This window comes from Perognathus longimembris, chromosome 20 (assembly GCF_023159225.1).
Source record: "Perognathus longimembris pacificus isolate PPM17 chromosome 20, ASM2315922v1, whole genome shotgun sequence".
Taxonomy (NCBI): Eukaryota; Metazoa; Chordata; class Mammalia; order Rodentia; family Heteromyidae; genus Perognathus; species Perognathus longimembris.
The window spans coordinates 29,190,385-29,208,735 of NC_063180.1; the positions used below are offsets into that span (position 1 = coordinate 29,190,385).

Sequence of the window (18,351 nt, forward strand, 5' to 3'; positions counted from 1 at the left end):
CTGCGGACTTAAACCTCTGAAACCACAAGTCTTTAAAAAGTTGGTTATCTCAATTATTGTGGCATAGCAGCAAAAAACCAACCACCATGTTGTAAGCCTGTTTCCAGATGAGATTAATGTGTAAATTGATAGACCAAGGTAAGTAGATGGCTGTCCCTAGTATGGGTGGGCCTTACTTGGCCAATCAGAACTAGAGAGAGGGTTCCTTCTGTTGTCTTTTCCACCCATGGTTGAACTGAAACATTGGCCCTTCTGGGCTTCTACTCTGCTAGCCTTTAGGTTAGAATTGCATCACCAGCTCTCTTGGGTCTCCGGTTTTCTTATGGTAAACTCCCTGTTTTTTGTTTTCTTATGGTAAACTCCCTGTTTTTTCTCAGTGAAGACTTATTTTCTTTGCTTTTGTCTTCTGTAGTGGTTTGCAAGGGAGACATCTCGTTTTTTTAAGTAGGATTAATTACCACCATTCGTTTTTGTTTTTATTCTTAAACCTGTAATTACAAATGTACCAATGTCTACAACAGAATAGCACATTTCCTCCTGCAGGGAAGGAGACATTAACACAGCTTCTCCCCGTCTGCTCCCTCCTTGCGGCATTCCTTTTTATATTCTGGGATCACAGTCCCAGCCTTCATTTCTGATTAATGTCATCACCATTCCCGAGTTATTCTGGTTTTTCCCTCCCATGCAGTATGGGTATATAACCTTCCTTCAGTATCTTTGTGCTTGCAAAAGTGGTTGCCTGCTTTTCTCCCATCAACCCTTTCTGACTCTTGAATCTTCTGTCTGCTTGGGGAACACCTTGCAGTGTTTGTTCAGAAAGGGTGCCCAGGGCCATTCTTACCAGCATGTATGCATGAGGATTGTTTTCTGTTGCTCTCACCCTGGGTAACACCTGACCTAGACTTCATGTGGTGGGGCCCTGGCTTCGGCGGCAGAAGGGAGACAGCCTGCCTTGTACATTCATTCAACACACTGATCACACATGTATGGGGCCTGGCTCTGCAGGATGTGGGAAGTCAGATGGCCGCTGCTGAGCTGGAAGCTGACGGTCTGGGAGCATGATATATGCTAGGTCCTGGGTCGGGGAGGAGACAGGCGCCCCTCAAAGGAAGAGGGTGATTTTATTTTATTTCCATAAGAAAACTAAGGAAGCCTATGTTGGTAGAAAACAAAACAAGCAGATGAGATAGTGACCTTCTTTATATGTTTACTGTGTATGTGCAACAAGATTTTCCAAACCTGGGCCAGTGTCCTAGGCTCAGGGGCAAAACTTCATTCAAGCAGCCCAAAGGACATCCTCAGACAGCGTGCAAGACAACTTAAGTCCTCCAACAAGGACTTATTGAAGGGCACATGTAATAAATAAATAGAAAATATATCTTTGTTCATGGTGACACCTACAAGAAATGTTTACACACAAACACACTGTACATCCAACTCCTGAAAGAAAACCAAACATTTCAGCAATGAAAGAAAGCATTTCAGAGGACCACTGTTTGCCTTCAAGGCCTAATTCAACTGTGACACGAGGAAGAAAGAACGAGAGCAATTCTCCAAGCAATAAGGAAATTTGTGCTATCAAAAAATGCCTGGACACGGACTGTCTCTTGGTGGATGGTTTAGAAGGAAGGTTTAGGTGCAGATGCTGGGCTGTGGTGTACAGCTCCAAGGACCTCCGTGACATTCAACATTGTGGTTTGAAAGTGCTCGCACCTGCCAGGGTTCAGTGTGAACCCTTGCATTGAAAGGGCTTGGAAACATGAAGCTGCAGACAAGCAGCACAGGCGGTCACCTCATCTCTCCTCCTTCTGACCTCTCCCTGGAAGAGGCCCTTCCAATGGTTATGGCCTTTAAAGCGGCCACATCTTCAGAAGCAGGGTCCCCGTGTGTCCTTCCCAGCAGCTAGAAGACTGGCTCAGTGGGAATGGCTTCGCTGGTGTCATCTCCAACTGGGGAGGACCAGGGAGCGACCCTCACCGGAGCAAGCTGAGCAGAGGAGCTAAGCAAGCCCTGAAGGAGGTTGTGATTGAGTAGGACAGGAGCATATACAGCTCATGAGACCCTGAGGCTTCACGAGTGAGAGCATGGGTGGTTGCCCCTTATCAGGGCTCTAAGTGGCTTAGGGTAGGCCAGAGAGAGAGAAGGTGGTGCTGAGTGGGAGCTGAGAGGCCCCACGCTGGGGCCAGCAGCCCCCTGTCTCCCTCAAGGAGTCATTTTGGCTGAAGGTGGCACTGCCCACTGGCTACACTTGCACAGCTGTGGAAAAACAGCACCGAGGAAATGTCTGCAGTCATGAGGCGCCCAGGGCGCCAGGAGGCAGCAAAGAAGGCAAAGTTGGCCAGCACCACAACAAGAGGCAGCAGGAGAATAGCGTTACTCAAGAGTGTATTCTGATCCTTCTCTTCCCTCAAGGAGCCCAGGGCACCCTGGCCAGCCATGGGGTAACATGGTGAACAGTGTCTGGGGCCCTCAAGCCCTACCTGAAGCTCAATCTAGCCAGGAGATTCCTTTTCCCCGGTGGTGGAATGGAGGCTTTGAACTAGGTGTTCCTGAGGCCCTCGCAGCTCAACCTTAGGCTCACTAGGGCATAGGAGCATTAGGGTCTCAGAGTGCACTGGGCCTCTTCCCGGCCTCTGGTGTAGAGCACAGGAGCTCATGTCTGTGGGCTTGACTCTGCCCTCCCAGCTGAAGGTCTGCTGCATACGGAACTCTGCAGGGCACTAAGGCGCAGGCCAGCCCCACCCCCCCCACCACGGCCGGGTTATAAATGGATCACCTGGCAGGGCAAAAGGCACCCGGCGAGCACCCAACTCTGGCCACTCTGGCTACCTCATCTCTGGCCACCTAAGTGACTTCCCTCTCTCCCGTGAGCACCACAGTGCCACAGGCGGGTGCCATCTTTCCTCCTCTGAATGGCATCATCCCCATCTGCCTCTCAGGTTTCCTGCCCGGCGACAAAGCACACTGAGGCCTGGCCACTGACCAGCCCAGCCCATGCCCAGCCTTCAGGCCTCACCCCTCATCCTGTGTGTCCCACAACCCATGTGTCATGGAGACTGGGTCTCTCCAGGTACCATGGGAAGAGCCACCAACTCCAGGACCTTAGAACTGAAGGGCCTTTGAGGACCATCCAGTCCAAGTCCCAGTGTGCCAGATGAAGCCAGAAAAGCAGACCCTGCCAGGAGCCAGACTCCTCCCTTCGCTGGGGTCGCTGGCTCCATCTTGACGAGCTGTGCACCTCAGCTCCCACTCCCACTGTGGCTGCTCCTGGCTCACAGGAATAAAGCCACCCTCAAGGCCAGGGACCCTGATTCTACTGTTCCCCCAAACTGTCTGCTGGTAACTGTGGGGTTCTGTGAGTGACCCAGCCCTCCAAGAACCCCCTATCTTGGGTCGGGGCTCCTGCCCAAGTAGACTGTAGCCACCACACACTCCGGTCTCCTCCTCAGATGGTCCTACACCCCCTGCTGAAGAGGCACAGATCGTGAAGCACCCAGGAGGCTGCAGGAAAGAGCACCGGCCAGCTCTGCCCTGGGCTGCAGGTAGACTTGACAGGGGCAGGTGGCAGCACCAAGGGTTTCCCATATCCTGCCTTAGGCCCATCCGGGCTGCGACTCGGCCTTCCGGGCAGCAACCAGAGGGGCTGGAGGAGCCTTGGCTTCCCAGGCAGCGGCTGGACAGGGGCTGGGGGAGCCGGCCGTCCTGCCCAGGTCCACTGCTGCCAAGAGTCTGCTGTCAGAGTCCACCACCAGTGGCACCAAGGCGGCCTGGGTCCTCACAGCCGCTTCTTCCTCACCACAGGGATGGGCACCACTTGGAAGATTTTGGCCTTGTGGTCTTCCGTTTCCAGAGTCACCCAGATGGGCCGGAAGCTGCCTTTGAAGCCAACGAACGCCATTTTCTCTGCAAAGCAGTGATGGTCCCCGTGAGCAGAAGCCCCCAGGGATGGCTGCATGTCTCTTCCAAGATGACTGCACCCCACTCTTCCAGGGCTCCCTTCACCACCCCAGCCCCCACTGCACACTCTGAGACCATCCCCAAGTTTGTTGGGAAGAATGTTCTGCACTTGGCGAGGGGGCGTGGGAGCTCAGGACAGGCGCGGTGTCTGCACACTCACCTTTCAGTCTGAGGCCTTTGTCTGCCCCTAGCTTTTCCAGCGCTCTGGTCCACGGGCCTCGGGTGACATACCTTCCTTTGGAAACCATGAGAACTATGGAACTGGGTGGGGAGAGAGCGGTCAGGTGAGTAGCACAAGAGCGAGTAGAAGCAGGGGGCACTTGAGAAGGGCAGTGGCCCACACAGGGTGACACCTGAGTTAACAGTGCCCAGGGGACCGGCAGAGATTGGAGAAGGGCACCTCCTCTTGTGTGCTAAGCTGACTTTCTGTGCAGTGACCAACACCCTGAGCCCCCTCCCCCACATCCGGCTGTGGCTCGCTGCTTTATACAGAGGACAAGGTGCGTATGTGAATACAGCTCTGAGGCGCAGCACGAGCATCTATGTCAGACCTAGCTCACAGTGGTTTCCTCATTTGAGAGGCCTCAGTCCTATCTAGAGAGAACCACACAGAACTGCGGTGATGGAGAAAACCCCAACAGATGGAAGGAGCAACACAGGAGAACCTGGTCTGCAGGGTTGTCACTGGGCGCTCCTAGAACTTCACAGTTAGACCTGAGCAGACCGGATGGAAATTGCCTCCAGCATGGGCCCGAGGTGCCTGTGCATGGTGGTGGAGGAGGGCCTGGCTGGAGTTCTGGAGCCCATGTTTCATCCTCTCAGCTATGTGAGAGGTGTGGCCCACTTTGGGATCTTTCTGGGAAAGCACTGCCTACTCGGACTGACTTCTGTTCTTGTCATCTCCCTCTCTGGTCAGGCAAAATTTGTTCCTCCCCCACCCCCAAACAAGAGTTCTAGAAAATAGTTCCAGGAGTATCCAGGGGCTCAGCCAAAGGGCACTGTACTGGCCTGGCCTGCAGTTGCTAACTGTGGAAAGCCCATTGAGCAAGGAGTCTTTGCTTCCTGCCCAGGGCTGTTTCAGTCCTGGGTGCTGGGAAGGCAGCAGCCATGGAGCGAGACTCACGCTGAAGCTGCCATGGGAAGAGAGCCCCCCCCACCCCCCCGGAAGAGAAACAAGGCAAGAGAGCCCCAAAGGAATTCTGTAGCCACAGACCACAGTCCAGACATGGAAAAACTGTGGGCTTCTGGAACCTGTTGTTACCTCACTCGTATCCCTTTGGGAGCAGAGGAGAAGGGAAAGGGCTTTCGGGCAGTAACCACAGATGGGATGGGGCTCTTTAAATCTAGATCAGGAGACCCAGGGATTGGTGGGGTGGGGCCAGGGAAGGAGAAAGGGCTCACTGCAAACTTGGCATTGGTTCAGGCTCTAAAGTGTCTCTGGGGTGGGCTAAAGGGAAGGCTATGCCCTCCGCGTGGGGGTCTAGGTTAGCTCACAGGAGAAGAATGGAGAGGCAGAGTGGCTGCCACCGCAGCCTACTGACGGCACCCAGCATCAAGCTGCCGGCCCATGCCAGCAACATGAGTCATGGAGGAAGGGCAGAGGCGGCTCCCAGAAGCCCTGTGGGTATGAGCAGCTGCTCTTCTTTCCTTGGGGCCAAGTGGCTCTGCAGATGGACTGGAAGGGTGAGGGGGCCTAGACTGGGCATGCAGCCTCAGGGAGACGCACCTGTCTCTCCCCAGTTCCCACTGTTTCCCAGGGGGTCTTGGAGGTCAGTGATACAAAGATGCCTAATTCCTTTCTGGTAGCCAGAGCCTGGCCCCTCCTCCAGGGAGGGGCCTGGACTGCTCCCGACAGCAGCTCGTTCTGATCCTTTGGCATTATTAAGACGACTGATCTCCAGATAGCAAATGTGCTTTTCCCAGGAGGGGAACCAAGGGGGACTGAAAGTGGCTCAGCGGGACCCTGTTCTCCTGAATCTTCCATGGTGTCCGCTATGGTGAGTGCATCTGCTCTCGCTGCTGCGTCCTGAGGACCTACTGTGTGCTGGCACACACGAATCAGGCTGTCCACAAGGTGTGGCCCTCATCAACTCCATGCCTAGGGAAGGTGCCAGAGGGAAATCAAGGCAGAACTCCTGATGGGCAGCAGACGTGTTCCCTAGTCCTCCTATGAGTCGGCAGCCATGGACTTTTGGTTGGCTTGGAAGAGACCAGGTGCCAGGGAACTTCCCAGGACTGTGGAGGATGGGCAACAGGGGAGCCTGACCATGAAGACGTGGAGTGAGAGACAGGAAGAGTGGCATGTGGGGAACCCGTGTACCCAGTGCTGGCCAGCAGGGAGGGCCTGGCTAGGGCCGGGCCTGAGAGGACCCTGGGGGTACTGGAGAGAGGGAAGACAGTGATGCCCGCAGGCCGACTCGCACCAGTTATGTCACGGGGAGTGGAGAAAGGGGAGAAGCCTGAGTTCCGGTCTAGTGGCCTCAATCGATGATAACTGCATCTAAAAAAGGGACACAAGGGGCCTGCTGGGGCTGGGGGCTTAAGAACAAAAACAAGAGGCCAGATTTACAGGAGACACCAGGCGGTGATGACCAAGTGGGAGTTGGTGGGGATGACCAGGGCTTAGCATGAGCTCAGGCCACTGCTTGCTGAAGGCATGGGTGGGGTCAGGGTCATGAAGGGCGAGTTCGGTGGTGGGCCCTTCATTCCTGAGGGGCAGTGCCATCTGCTGCAGCCTGGCCTTTGCTCACCATAGCCCCGGTCTCACAGGACTGTGGACAGCACCAGGCTTTCCCAGTAGCCATGACCTGTGGCAGCTTGCCACAGCTCCCTGGGCGCTCCCCAACTCCAAGGGACAGCGCCTCCCAGTGGGGACACAGAGGCACAGACTCACTTGTCAGGGATAGCCGACACGTAGTTGAAGAGCTGCCGTGGGACACCCTGCAGAATGGAGGTCCTGAAGCTCGCGTGGCTCACCACGTGCCCCTGGCTCCCATCCACCACCACCACCTGGATGCCGTCCTCTGTGCTGGGGTACTTTCTCCCATCTACCTGCGGATCCAGAGCGTTGGAGGTTTGAGGGGCAGGCTGAGGCCACCGAGAGATGCTCAGGCCCTCCCACCTGGGCCGTTCCCTAGCAGATCTTGAAGACAGAGGTTGCATGGACAAAATCCCTTCTAACCAATTCCCGGTGTCTTCTGTAGTAGGTTGAATAGTGGTTCCCCGCAGAGGCAACTACATGGAACCTGTAAAGCTGACCTCACCTAGAAACAGTGCCTCTGCACCCCTGAGCAGATGAGAGAATTGCAGTGCAAGGCCAGCCCAGGCAAAAATTTAGTGAGACTCCCATCTCGGCAAATAAGCTGCTGTGGTGGTACATACCTATAATCTCAGGTATAGACAAGGTATGGGTAGGAAGATCAAAGCCTGAGTACCTATCTAAAAGCAAAAGCAAAAAGGAGGGCTGGGAATATAGCCTAGTGGCAAGAGCACTTGCCTCGTATACATGAAGCCCTGGGTTCAATTCCTCAGCACCACATACATAGAAAAGGACAGAAGTGGCGCTGTGGCTCAAGTGGCAGAGTGCTAGCCTTGAGCAAAAAGAAGCCAGGGACAGTGCTCAGGCTCTGAGTCCAAGCCCCAGGACTGGCCAAGAAAGCAAAATAAAAACAAAAGCAAAAAGGACTGGGGTTGTGGCTCAAGTATTAGAGCGCTAACCTAGCAAGTAAAAGGCCTTTACCTCAAAACCCCAGTATTACCCCCAAACAAGCTGAATGTGGCAGTGCACACCTGTGACCCCAGCTACACTGGAGGCAAAGATCAGAGAATCCAGGTCTGGGGCCAGATTGGGCAAAAGCACAGGCCCTATCATCAACACTAAAAGCAAAAAGAATGACTGAGGTGTAGCTCCAGTGGCAACACTTGCAAGACCCCGAGTTCAAGCTATAGTTACTGATGTCTGCAGGTGCATAAGTTACACGCAGCCTACTGTAAAGGCTGCAGTATGAATCATCCAGGTGTCCAATCAGAGAGACCTTACAAAGAAAGGCAGGAAAGGTGAGGCAGACAGGAGAGACCATGTGGACGCAGAGGCTCGGGTGCTGTCTGCAAGTGGGGATTGGTTCAGACCCCTGAGGATACAGGAGGCAAGGAGCAGCTTTGCTCCTGGGACCCCTGAGGCAGCCAGCCAGCCTGACCTTGGCTTTTGGCCCAGTGCAGCCACTCAGAGACCCCCGAGCTGTCATGGTTGGCCTGCATGGAGGCAGAGATCCCCGGGCCAGCACGACCGGCCTGCATGGCTTACCTCCATGTAAGCAAAGTCATTGCGAAGATGGAAGAAGTGCTGCCTGAAGCTCTCCATCTTCACTTCCAGGAAATGGTCTTTTGTCTTCTGGAAAGCAATGCAGCAGAGAGGCCATGAGGTGTGGGTGGTCCCTCCTGGCCCCTCAGCTGGGGCACAGATCCTGTTCACAGAGCCAAATGGGGAATGCGAAGCAGAGCAGGGCTGGGTCTGGTCCTTCCTGAGGCAAAGGGCCCAGCCCCTGTCACCACTCACCAGCTGAGCCCCAAAGAGCTTCCTGGGCATGGGCACGTCCACCAGGGCCCTCTCGGTGAACCTGGGGTAGGCAGCAGCCGTGCAGTCGCTGACACCTGCGTTCCTCGGGATCAGGGCTTTAATCTTTATTCTCTCGCAGCCTTTCATGGAGCAGAAGGCAAACTTTTCCCTCTCGTTCTGGGCTCTGAGCTTCAGGAAGAGCAGCCTGCACCCAGGAGGGACCCAGAGATGGCTTCTGCATTCTGAGTGCCCCACCCAGACGTTTGCCACATCCCGGCACTGACTCCCAGTGCAGATGCCTGACCTGCCTGGCTGCCCAGGGCTCTGTGCACTTGGTGCATCCAAGGCCAGCGCTGGGAAGAGCTCGTGGTGCCGGCGGTTCTATGCAGAGGACCCCGGTACCCCACACCAACGCCAGCCTACTTCATCCTCACTCTGTTTGCCAGATGGCAAAGTGGCCCAGGGAGGGGAAGGGACTCTTCTACAACCACAAAGCTGGAGTTTCCGCACCCTTCTGTGCCTGGTGCAGAAACACTATAGGTCTTCCTCACTCTACTCTCCTCCAAACCATAGTTTATTCAGAAAATTACTTTACAACTGATTTGAAGTAACTGTTGTGTAGGAAGCTGACAAGCTGACCTGGTGCTATGTGAAGTCAGATTTTTTTTTTTTTGCCAGTCCTGGGCCTTGGACTCAGGGCCTGAGCACTGTCCCTGGCTTCCTTTTGCTCAAGGCTAGCACTCTGCCACTTGAGCCACAGCGCCACTTCTGGCCGTTTTCTATATATGTGGTGCTGGGGAATCGAACCCAGGACTTCATGTATACGAGGCAAGCACTCTTGCCACTAGGCCATATCCCCAGCCCCAGGAAGTCAGATTTTGAGGAAACCACAGTACTGAGCATTTGTATGCTTTTGTTTTTAAAGCCAGGATTTACTTTAGTATCATGTCCCATGGGCATCCACCCCCACCCCATGCCCTCATCCCACAGGTGCCCATTCACCCTGAGCGCTGGTCCCGTGGACATTCACTCACCCTGAACTCTCATCCCAGTAGTAGTGGCTCCGGCCAGGGTGGCTCTGCTCCACCTTGTCCATCTGTAAGGTCCTCACAAAGGTGCCGGTCTTGGACGTTTGCTTCAGCAGGCGATTGTGCACATCGGAGAGGATGGAGAAGGCGGTGCCCCGGGGGTAGCAAAGCCCCACTCGGATCCAGTCGCCCCTAGCACCAGAAGTAGTCAGTTCCATGCAAGGGGGTTCAGGGCCCACCCCAGAGAGACTAAAACCGAAGATTGTTGTGGGAGGAATTTTCAAAACACCCTAGCGGCTGAGTTGCAGTTTGGGGTGGGGGGCAAGGGGAAGCCAGTGATTGCCAGGGAGCCAGGGGACTTGGGAATGGGGTGCATGAAGTGTTCTGAGCGGAACACTAACTGGGAAAAGCCTTCCTTTCAGTGGATCTGAAAGACCTGGGCTCCACATGATTCTTGGGACCATTTTATTCTACAGCTGATGAGTTTCTCGCAGCAGTGTTGGACACACACATTGTTCACAGATATTGCTTCTGCACAGACAGATACAATGATGCCCACCCAGGTGCCCTCAGCCCATTCACTTTCCCTCCCAGAACCTCATTTTCCTCTTGGTAAATAGCAGTTGTAATGTGCATATATGTTTGGCCTTTATTGTATGCTGGGTAATGTCAGGACTGGTTGATGTCCCCTGGAAACCATTTGTCATCATCCATTTTGTTGGCACCTCTGTGTGGTAAGTGTGGTCCCAGCTCAAAGGCTCAAAGAGAAGTTACCCTGCCTGGGTCTCACACCCAGAACGGGCTGAGGTGGTATCCTGGCATTCCTGGCTCCTGTGAGGCACATACTCTTAGGGACCTCCTGCAGGGTCCCCTGGGCTAGCCTGCAGGTCTCCAAGGGGCAAGCCTAGGGCTTTGCCCCAGGACCCTCATCAGGGCTGCCCTTGGGTCACGTGTTCTTAGCCCAGCACCCACTCACTTGTTGAAGTTGATGAGCCAGATGGCCAGCTCTGCAGGGGCCGTCTGGTCCCAGTGGATGGTGTAGCCCTTCTGCAGGGTGACAACAGGCTGGTACTGCTGGTAGTGGCTGCTCCGGGCCAGGGCCCCCTCCAGGTGGAGCGGGTGGCTGGGAAAGTCGTTCTTGATGATCTTCATCCGCAGGTTGCTGCTCTTGTAGGCCTGAATGTACATCTTTTAAAACCCAAAAAAGGAATGCATGAGGAGGTCATTACGAGAGATTCTTACGAGAACGCCTGGTTAACATCTGACCACAGACAGCACTTGCCCTCCCCAGAGTCCTTGTTAGAAGGTGTGGATGAAAGAAAGGCCAAATAAGGGGGCATGTCTGTCCCTGACAGACACAGCCAAGCCATACTACGCAAGCCAGCCAGTGCTCCCTGGGTAACCTCACAAAATGGCTACCAATGGAGCCCTGAGGGGAGGCTGGTTAATAGTGGCAGATTTCAGAAAAAGGAGGGACACATGGAAGGACCAGAGAGGGGAGAGGACTCGTCTCCACTCTTGCCTGCCCGGAGTGGGGAGTGGACACTTGCCTGAGGCAGTGCCTGGGTATCTTGACCCACTGGCCCTCCAGGATCCTGTGTGGGGCCTGGTGGACATGGCACAGGTGTTGGTGGCCCCCAATGAGAGTATGCTGATGCATTCAGAGGAAAGTGAAGGGCTGAGATGAGGAGGAAGAGGAGGAGGAGGAGGAGGAGGAGGAGGAGGAGGAGGAGGAGGAGGAGGAGGAGGAGGAGGAGGAGGAGGAGGTAAGCCTGGGTCCCTGGGAGCAGAGAGCAGCCTGGGTTGGAAACGCTGGCTCGAGGCCTGGCCCCTGTGTCAGGGGCTCCGGTGAGGCCGACCAACTCACCCCACCTGCACTCTCCAGCTTTATCACAAATGTCAGGAGAGCCTCAGCCCTGCCCAGCTTGCCTGTTACCTGAGTATCCAAAGGCAAAAGATAAGCATGGCAGAACTATTCAGCAGAGAGAGGCAATCACTAGTAATCATTAATTACTAGCAACACAGGATTACCTGGCAAGTTAACAATTAGCCCTTTTCTACACACAAGGCACCCAGTGGTTCTGAGAGGGCGGGAGAAGCCAAGGCTGCAGGCAGGTTGCACTGCGCTCAGGCAGCAAAGCGTGGTGTGCAGAGGGTGGCTTGTGTCACCCTTCAGTTATTCAGGCCCAGCCCTGTCTATCAGCTGCCTCTGACTTCACTTCCCTTCTTATCATCCTCAGACTATCACTCCCTGGGCATGACGGCCCTCGCCCTGTCCACAAATGCAGCAGAGCCTCACCCTGGATCATTCCCCATGTACCTCCTCCCCCAGGGCCCTGGAGTGGGGCTGAGAAAACCCTAGCCTGGGAGATCAGTGCCTCCACTGGACTCTGTACCCGGCCAGCACCCACCCTCTACAGCAGCCTTGCCATTCTGCAGACCTCCTCAGCCCCCCTGACTTCTGCACAAAGAGGCATCCTCCCCTTGCTGCTCTCGCCTTCCTCTGGTCCTCTTCCTGCCAACACCAGCCCCTCCCACCTGTCATCTGTCACCTGTTCCCACTGGGCCCCGTGCCTGTGACCACCCGTGTCCTCTCCTCCTAGCCCCAGGCACTGGCTACCTCTCCCATCTCTCTTCCATCCCCAAACCTTCCCTTGGCAATTCTCTGGCACCCTGTTCTTTTTTTTTGCCAGTCCTGCGGCTTGGACTCATGGACTGAGTACTGTCCCTGGCTTCTTTTTGCTCAAGGCTAGCACTCTGCCACTTGAGCCACAGCGCCACTTCTGGCCATTTTCTGTATATGTGGTGCTGGGGAATCGAACGAGGCAAGCACTCTTGCCACTAGGCCATATCCCCAGCCCCGGTACCCTGTTCTTGATGTGATGATAATGTCCACCTTGTGGGACAGTCATGAAGATGGCTTCCTCATTCATACCTTCCCCCACGCCCCGCCTGGTTACTGAACAGCAGGCCTCCTTCCTAATCCAGGGATTCTTGGTTTTCTCCTCCCATCAGTCGTTTACTCATCAGTCAAGAGCAGTGACAATAATTCACTAATGGCTGGACAGCATTTCTCCTTCTGCCCCATTTAGCATTTAGGCCTTGGGTAAGACAGTACGGCTCACACATGACCACTGGGAACTGAAATTGAGGCAGTGTGGCTATGGACCCTAAGCCTTTCATTTGGGTCGGGGGAGGGTGTCAGTCATGGGGCCTAGGTGCTGTCCTTGAGCTTTTCTGCTCAAGGCTAGCACTCTCATCCCTTGAGCCACCATGCCACTTCTGGTTTTCTGGTGTTTAATTGGAGATGAGAGTCTCAGAGTTTCCTGCATTAGGCTAGCTTCAAACCACGATCCTCAGGTCTCAGCCTCCTGAGTAGCTAGGATTACAGGTGTGAGCCATCAGCACCTGGCAGAAAACTGCATCTTAATTTTAATTAATTTAGCCTTCAAAACAAAAGCTGTGTAAAATATTTTTCCATTATAACCACTTGTCTATTTTGATGGCGTTGCATTTCACTTTACGGCAGGCCACCCCCATAATGAGTGCGCTGTAAATATAAAGTGATGGGTGGATTCTGGAGTTTTAGGATCCAAAAAAATGTAGCTATTTCATTAGTAACTTTCATACTGGCTGCTTGTTGAGATGTTTTTGAGTATATGTGGTGAAATAAAATGGTACTGAACTTAACATCTCCTGATTCTTCCTGCTTTTTACAAGACTGCTAGAAAAGGTAAGGTCATGTGCAGGGTGTTTCTGCTGTACAGAAGAACTAGGGAATTATCTGAAATCACCCTACGACATCCCTACTGAGGTTTATCTATTACCCTAAAGCAGAATCTAAGGCTCCCAGAGGCGAAGTAAGTGCTGGAGCCTGACTAAAATTCTGGCCTCTCACTCTGCCTCCCCGCATTCTGCTACAAAGTGTTCCTGGGGTTGGAACAGAGCCTCCCACTCACCAGGCAGGCGCTCCAGCACTTGAATCTCACCTCTAGGCCTTTTTGTTGTTGTTGTTATCTTTCAGATGGGTCTCACATTTTTGCCTGGGGTTGGCTTTGGATTGTCATCCTCCTACTTAAAACTCCCTTGTACCTGGGACTACAGGCATGAATCACCACACCGAGCATGGCGTTCGAGAGGGTGTCACCAGTGTTTTGCTTGGACTGCCATTGACCCCCCTCTTCCCAATTAGCTGAGATTTAAAAGGTTTTGACGGTGGAATCTTACTGGGAGAGAAGGAACATAAAAAGAAAGGAAAACAAGAAAGAATTCTGTCTTTTTCTGGCTGTATGCAGAGCTAGACTTACAGCAGGTGCCCAGTGTAAGTCCACATGAGTGAGACCAAGGGCAGGGTGTGCATGAGGGTGTGTGAATTTGTGTGCTTGTGTGTGTGTGCATGTGAGTGAATGAGAACAGGGCACCCCACCTGTGCGTAGCGCCCGCTGCAGATGGCTCCTCTCCAGTCCGGGACGTTGATGCAGTCCGGGTGCCGCACCAGCCAGTTGTCGTCCTTGGTGAGGTAGGAGCCGGGGTACTCAGACACAGAACCATCCACATCGTGGAACACCGAGGTCTTGTCCCCATCCATGTCCAGCTGGTTGAACCAGGGCCCGGGCTCTCCGAAGAATACTCTGGAAGTAATCTGAACAGAGCCCAGGAAAATTCGACAGGGCCAGAAGGTGAAGGAAAGCTGCAGGCGTCATCAGGCCTGGGCGCAGTTTCCATTTCCGCTGACATTACAAGCCAGCCAAACCAAGCTGCTCCCGGGCACCGCAGGAAGCCCCGGGGCTGACCTCAGATGCAGGGGAAGAAGGAAAGGTTCACTGTGCCTCAACTCCCCATCCAGCACAGGGCATGGCTTCTGCTCACTGCTTCGGGGGCCCGCCAGGCGGGTTTGACACACAGCTGCACAGGCTCTGAGGACAGGGAGGGGGCTTAGGAGTGGAGGCCGGAGCGAGACTGGAAGGAGTGGTGTGGACGGCTTGTGTGCACACATGCACACACTGAGGGTAGGTGCGATGTGAGAGCACCGTGCTTGTGTACACACACTGTGCGTGCTTGAGTGGTGGAGAGTCCCAGGCTCGCTGCACAAGCCCTGAAACCTCCCTCCCTCGCCTCTGTTAGTCCCTCAGTGATCTGAGTGAAGAAAAGAAATACCTGAAGCTTCCTAACTTGTCCCTCAGCACTCTCATGCCTGGGCAGAGGGGTGAAGGGGAAGAGGAGGGGGAAGAAGAAGAGGAGGAGGAAGAAAAGGAGGAAAGGGGAGGGGGCAGAAGAGGAGGAGGAAGAGGAAGGTCTGGGAGTGCATAGCCCAAGCAGCAGGCACCAGGAGGTGGATGCACAGTCCTGGGTTCACAGGAAGCCTTGCCCTGGACTTCTCACCCCATGCTCCTCCTTCCCAGCCTGCTCCCTGCCAGGAGGCCCCTGTTTACATTCTACCCCTGGGTGAGATTAAACAGAAAATCTTCAGCAAAGACTCTCCTGGGGAATTTCTGGGATTGTTAGACTATTTGTGCCAACTCAGGTGGCCTGGTCACAAGACCCAGTGTCTCTGAGCCCTGGAGCCTGAGGTTAGAGAAAGGTTCCTGTGTGGTGTGTGTGGTGGTGGGGGGGTGTATTCACCCACACTTGACCTGTAGGGCAACCTAGCCTGTACTTTTCCAGTCGGGATACAAACTGGAGCAAGCTGGGACATGGCCCAGCCTACTTGGAGGAGGCTAGTCCACCACCACAGCGCGAACTCCAAGCCCTGGGGGACTTGTGAATCACCACCCAAAGTCTGGCTTTGCTGGGAGCCTGCCAGGGCACCACACTCACCGGGACATCCTCAAAGGCAACATTGGTCACATTGTTGTGTGGGCAGCTCTGCCAGGCGTTGTTTAGGCGGAAGGCCAGAGCGCTGGTATGACGGCCCTCCAGGGCTGCGAACTTACGGAAGGTACAGTTCTGAATGTTGACAGGGCCATCGTAGAACTGAATTCCTCTAATTGGAAAATTCCTATGGAGTTAAGGAAGCCAGTGTTGGTTGTCTCTGAGGTGAGTGTTAAGAGAAACTTTCTGGGTAAAGCAATTCCTGATCTCCATCTCCCACTTCAACTCACTAAAAAGGCACATGTGGACAATGTGTCAGTGAAAGACAACTGGATAGAAGGATGGATGGGTGGTTGGATGGATGAATGGAAGGATGGATGGTTGGATGGTTGGATGGATGGATGGTCAGATGGGTACATTGATGGATGAATGGAAGGATGGATGGATGGATGGATGGATGGACGGAAGGTCAGATAGGTACATCGATGGATGAATGGAAGGATGAAGGATAGATGGTTGGTTGGTTGGATGGATGGATGGATGGATAGATGGATATGTGGTTTCTGGCTTGAAGTTTCTGGAAGTTCCTCTACTGAAACATTTCTTCCAATTTTTCCCCCATATGAAGAATCACTGGGTACAATACTGTAAACACTGGAGAATGCTAATTCTGTCCCCTTACAAGGGCAGCACTGTTAGTCATCATCTTCATTTTTGTTGCTATAACAATTTAATCAGATTAGGACCCAGATGGACTCTGAGTAAATGATTTGACTGGCAGTGTGTTGTGTTTGGAAAAAAGAGAAAAAGAGAAACAGTGCAACTTCCCGAGCATTGCTGTAAGGACTGGTGAGCCTTGCAATGAAAGCAAGACTGTGGAGTGACACAAGGCCCAGGAGGGCCTGACATCAGGAGGAGTGGAGGATGGATAGAAACACAGGGCCTGATACCAGGAGGAAGATGGTGGATGTAGGAAGGGCATGGCCAGGAGATGAGGGAGGAGGAACTGAGGAAGAATGTGTGGAAAGGAAACTTGGTCTTGTCCTGGCTTCAGACTCCTGAGCAACGCTGTGGGCTGAGGCCCCAGGAGGGCCTGGCTGGGTTTTCTCATGGCTTTTCTTGGGTCTGACCAATAATCCAGGCTTGCTCTTTCTTCATGCCCAGGACGTATGCTTATGCTGGCCTGTGTGCCTCTGAGTCAGACCTTCCCTTCCAGATGAAGGATGTGTGGAAAGAAGGCAGAAGAGATGTCTGTTTCCAGGAGAGGCCAGGCCCCTCTTCCTTCTGCTCCCCTTTTATTTAACACTGAGGTTTCACTTCTCTCTCCCTGTTCTAGAGCTCATCCTTCACTGTCAGCTCAGTCATTCAGAGGTTTCTCTGGCCGGGGGATAACAGATTTTATGGTCAACAGGAAAAAGCCGCCCACTAACTTCTTTCTGTCCACTGCACCCTCAAACCAAGGCAGGTCCCCCAGTGTGCAAACCTACTGGCCAATAGGGAGGGTCCTTCCACTGTGGTCCAAGCCACCTGGGCCCCAGATCCTGTTGTCCATCATTTCTGTGCCCACATTGCCGCTCTCGCCAACAAACAGGCTGTTCTTTATCTCCTGCTTGGAGCCGTCATCATAGGGGAAGGTCCCACCACTGCGGAGGGGAGATGGGGTGAATGGTTCTGAGACTAGCTCACCCAGAGGGCTGAGCATGCGACACAAGCTCTTACCTGGCTAGGGTCAGGCCAATGCCATTGTCGGCAAACCTGGGGATGAGAGAAGACAGTTAGTTCCCATTCTCACTCTATGTCCAGTGAAGCTGTGGGGTATAGGGAGATTCTCTGCCTCTGGAGTCCAAGCTGTGACCTAGCATTCTCTACAGTTAGAGACTACTCTGGGTCTCTTCCCATTGCATCTCTCGGCATGGGCTGCACCCCAGGGCTTCCCCCTCCAGCCCATACCATCTGTGGTTCCAAGGGCTTGTGGGATTGGGTCAGGAGAACTGGGGGCCTTCCCACGCTCCAGCCAACCTAACACAAAGGGCTTATTTCCAAGTTTCCTGGGAATCAGGTAGATACTGGACCTGAGATGAGCAGGAATAAATATTTCAAGTGCATAGTGGCCCTCTCCCCTCTTTCTATTCTGCTCTTTCTGGTCTAGATGATGAGGGGCAATGCATAACTGGACTTGAGCTTTAGGTCTGTACTGCCTGCATTTCCTTTGTTCTGGGGCAGAAATAACTCACCTCCCTGCCCAGTCTGTCCCTGTCATGCACACCCTGCCAGCCTCATCTCCTCTGTCCTGCTTTCTATATCCCCAAGGCTTCTGTATCTGCTATACCACAAACCCAAGCCCAGGTCTTTTTTTTTTTTTTTTTTTTGATGGTCCATGCGCCTCAGCCACGCAGAGAGCAGGCAGAAGAATTTATTACGATGACAAAGGCGGAAGGAGAAGGACTTGGGGTGACTGACTGATTGGCTGACTGGGCTGCCCATCAGGTGATGTCATGAAACTTCCTCTGTGGGCGGGGATTACAGCCCCCCAAGAGCTGGGTCTCTGTAGAAGTCCCCGCCATAATGGCACACACGTGTTCGCCCCAGGGGCTGGGGGCTTCTCTTCCTGTTAAAGGCGGAAGGGGAGGGGACAAGCTAAAGCCAGCTGTGGCCTCTTAAACCAAGCCCAGGTCTTGACCTCACATCACAGGCCATTAAGAGCTCTTCTGGCCCCTCATCTCCTACTGTGCCCCTGGGAGCCTTGCAGAAACCACAGCTCCTGTCTCCATGACCTTCTGGGATTCTAGAACTAGCCACTCCTTGTGCCTACCATCCCAAAACTCAGGGCACTTCCACCATCACTCCACTAGCATCTCCTGTGTGCCACATCTAAAACAATACAACTGTCTTCTACCCAAGCCGCTCCCATTTTCTAAAGTGAGCCATGCTCTTCTCATTTCTAATCTTCTTTCTCTGGACCATTGCAGTAGTGTCCAAAATTGCCTTCCCACCCCTATG

At 53.7% G+C, this 18,351-nt stretch overlaps 1 protein-coding gene across 1 annotated transcript in view; it reads right to left on the reverse strand.

The window, feature by feature from the left end:
• Window positions 1-811: 811 nt before the first annotated feature.
• LOC125368046 (cell migration inducing hyaluronidase 1) overlaps window positions 812-18,351 on the reverse strand; it is a 108,336-nt gene continuing 90,796 nt past the window's right edge. Inside the window, exons 19-29 of the mRNA XM_048368885.1 lie at window positions 17,071-17,106; window positions 16,839-16,994; window positions 15,358-15,538; window positions 13,967-14,182; window positions 10,517-10,728; window positions 9,547-9,732; window positions 8,513-8,717; window positions 8,261-8,347; window positions 6,851-7,008; window positions 4,118-4,218; window positions 812-3,903 (exon numbers count right to left, since the gene is read on the reverse strand). Of these exons, the coding sequence (XP_048224842.1) occupies window positions 3,776-3,903; window positions 4,118-4,218; window positions 6,851-7,008; window positions 8,261-8,347; window positions 8,513-8,717; window positions 9,547-9,732; window positions 10,517-10,728; window positions 13,967-14,182; window positions 15,358-15,538; window positions 16,839-16,994; window positions 17,071-17,106 (1,666 nt within the window). The 3' untranslated portion in view covers window positions 812-3,775. The remainder of the gene's footprint in view (window positions 3,904-4,117; window positions 4,219-6,850; window positions 7,009-8,260; window positions 8,348-8,512; window positions 8,718-9,546; window positions 9,733-10,516; window positions 10,729-13,966; window positions 14,183-15,357; window positions 15,539-16,838; window positions 16,995-17,070; window positions 17,107-18,351) is intronic.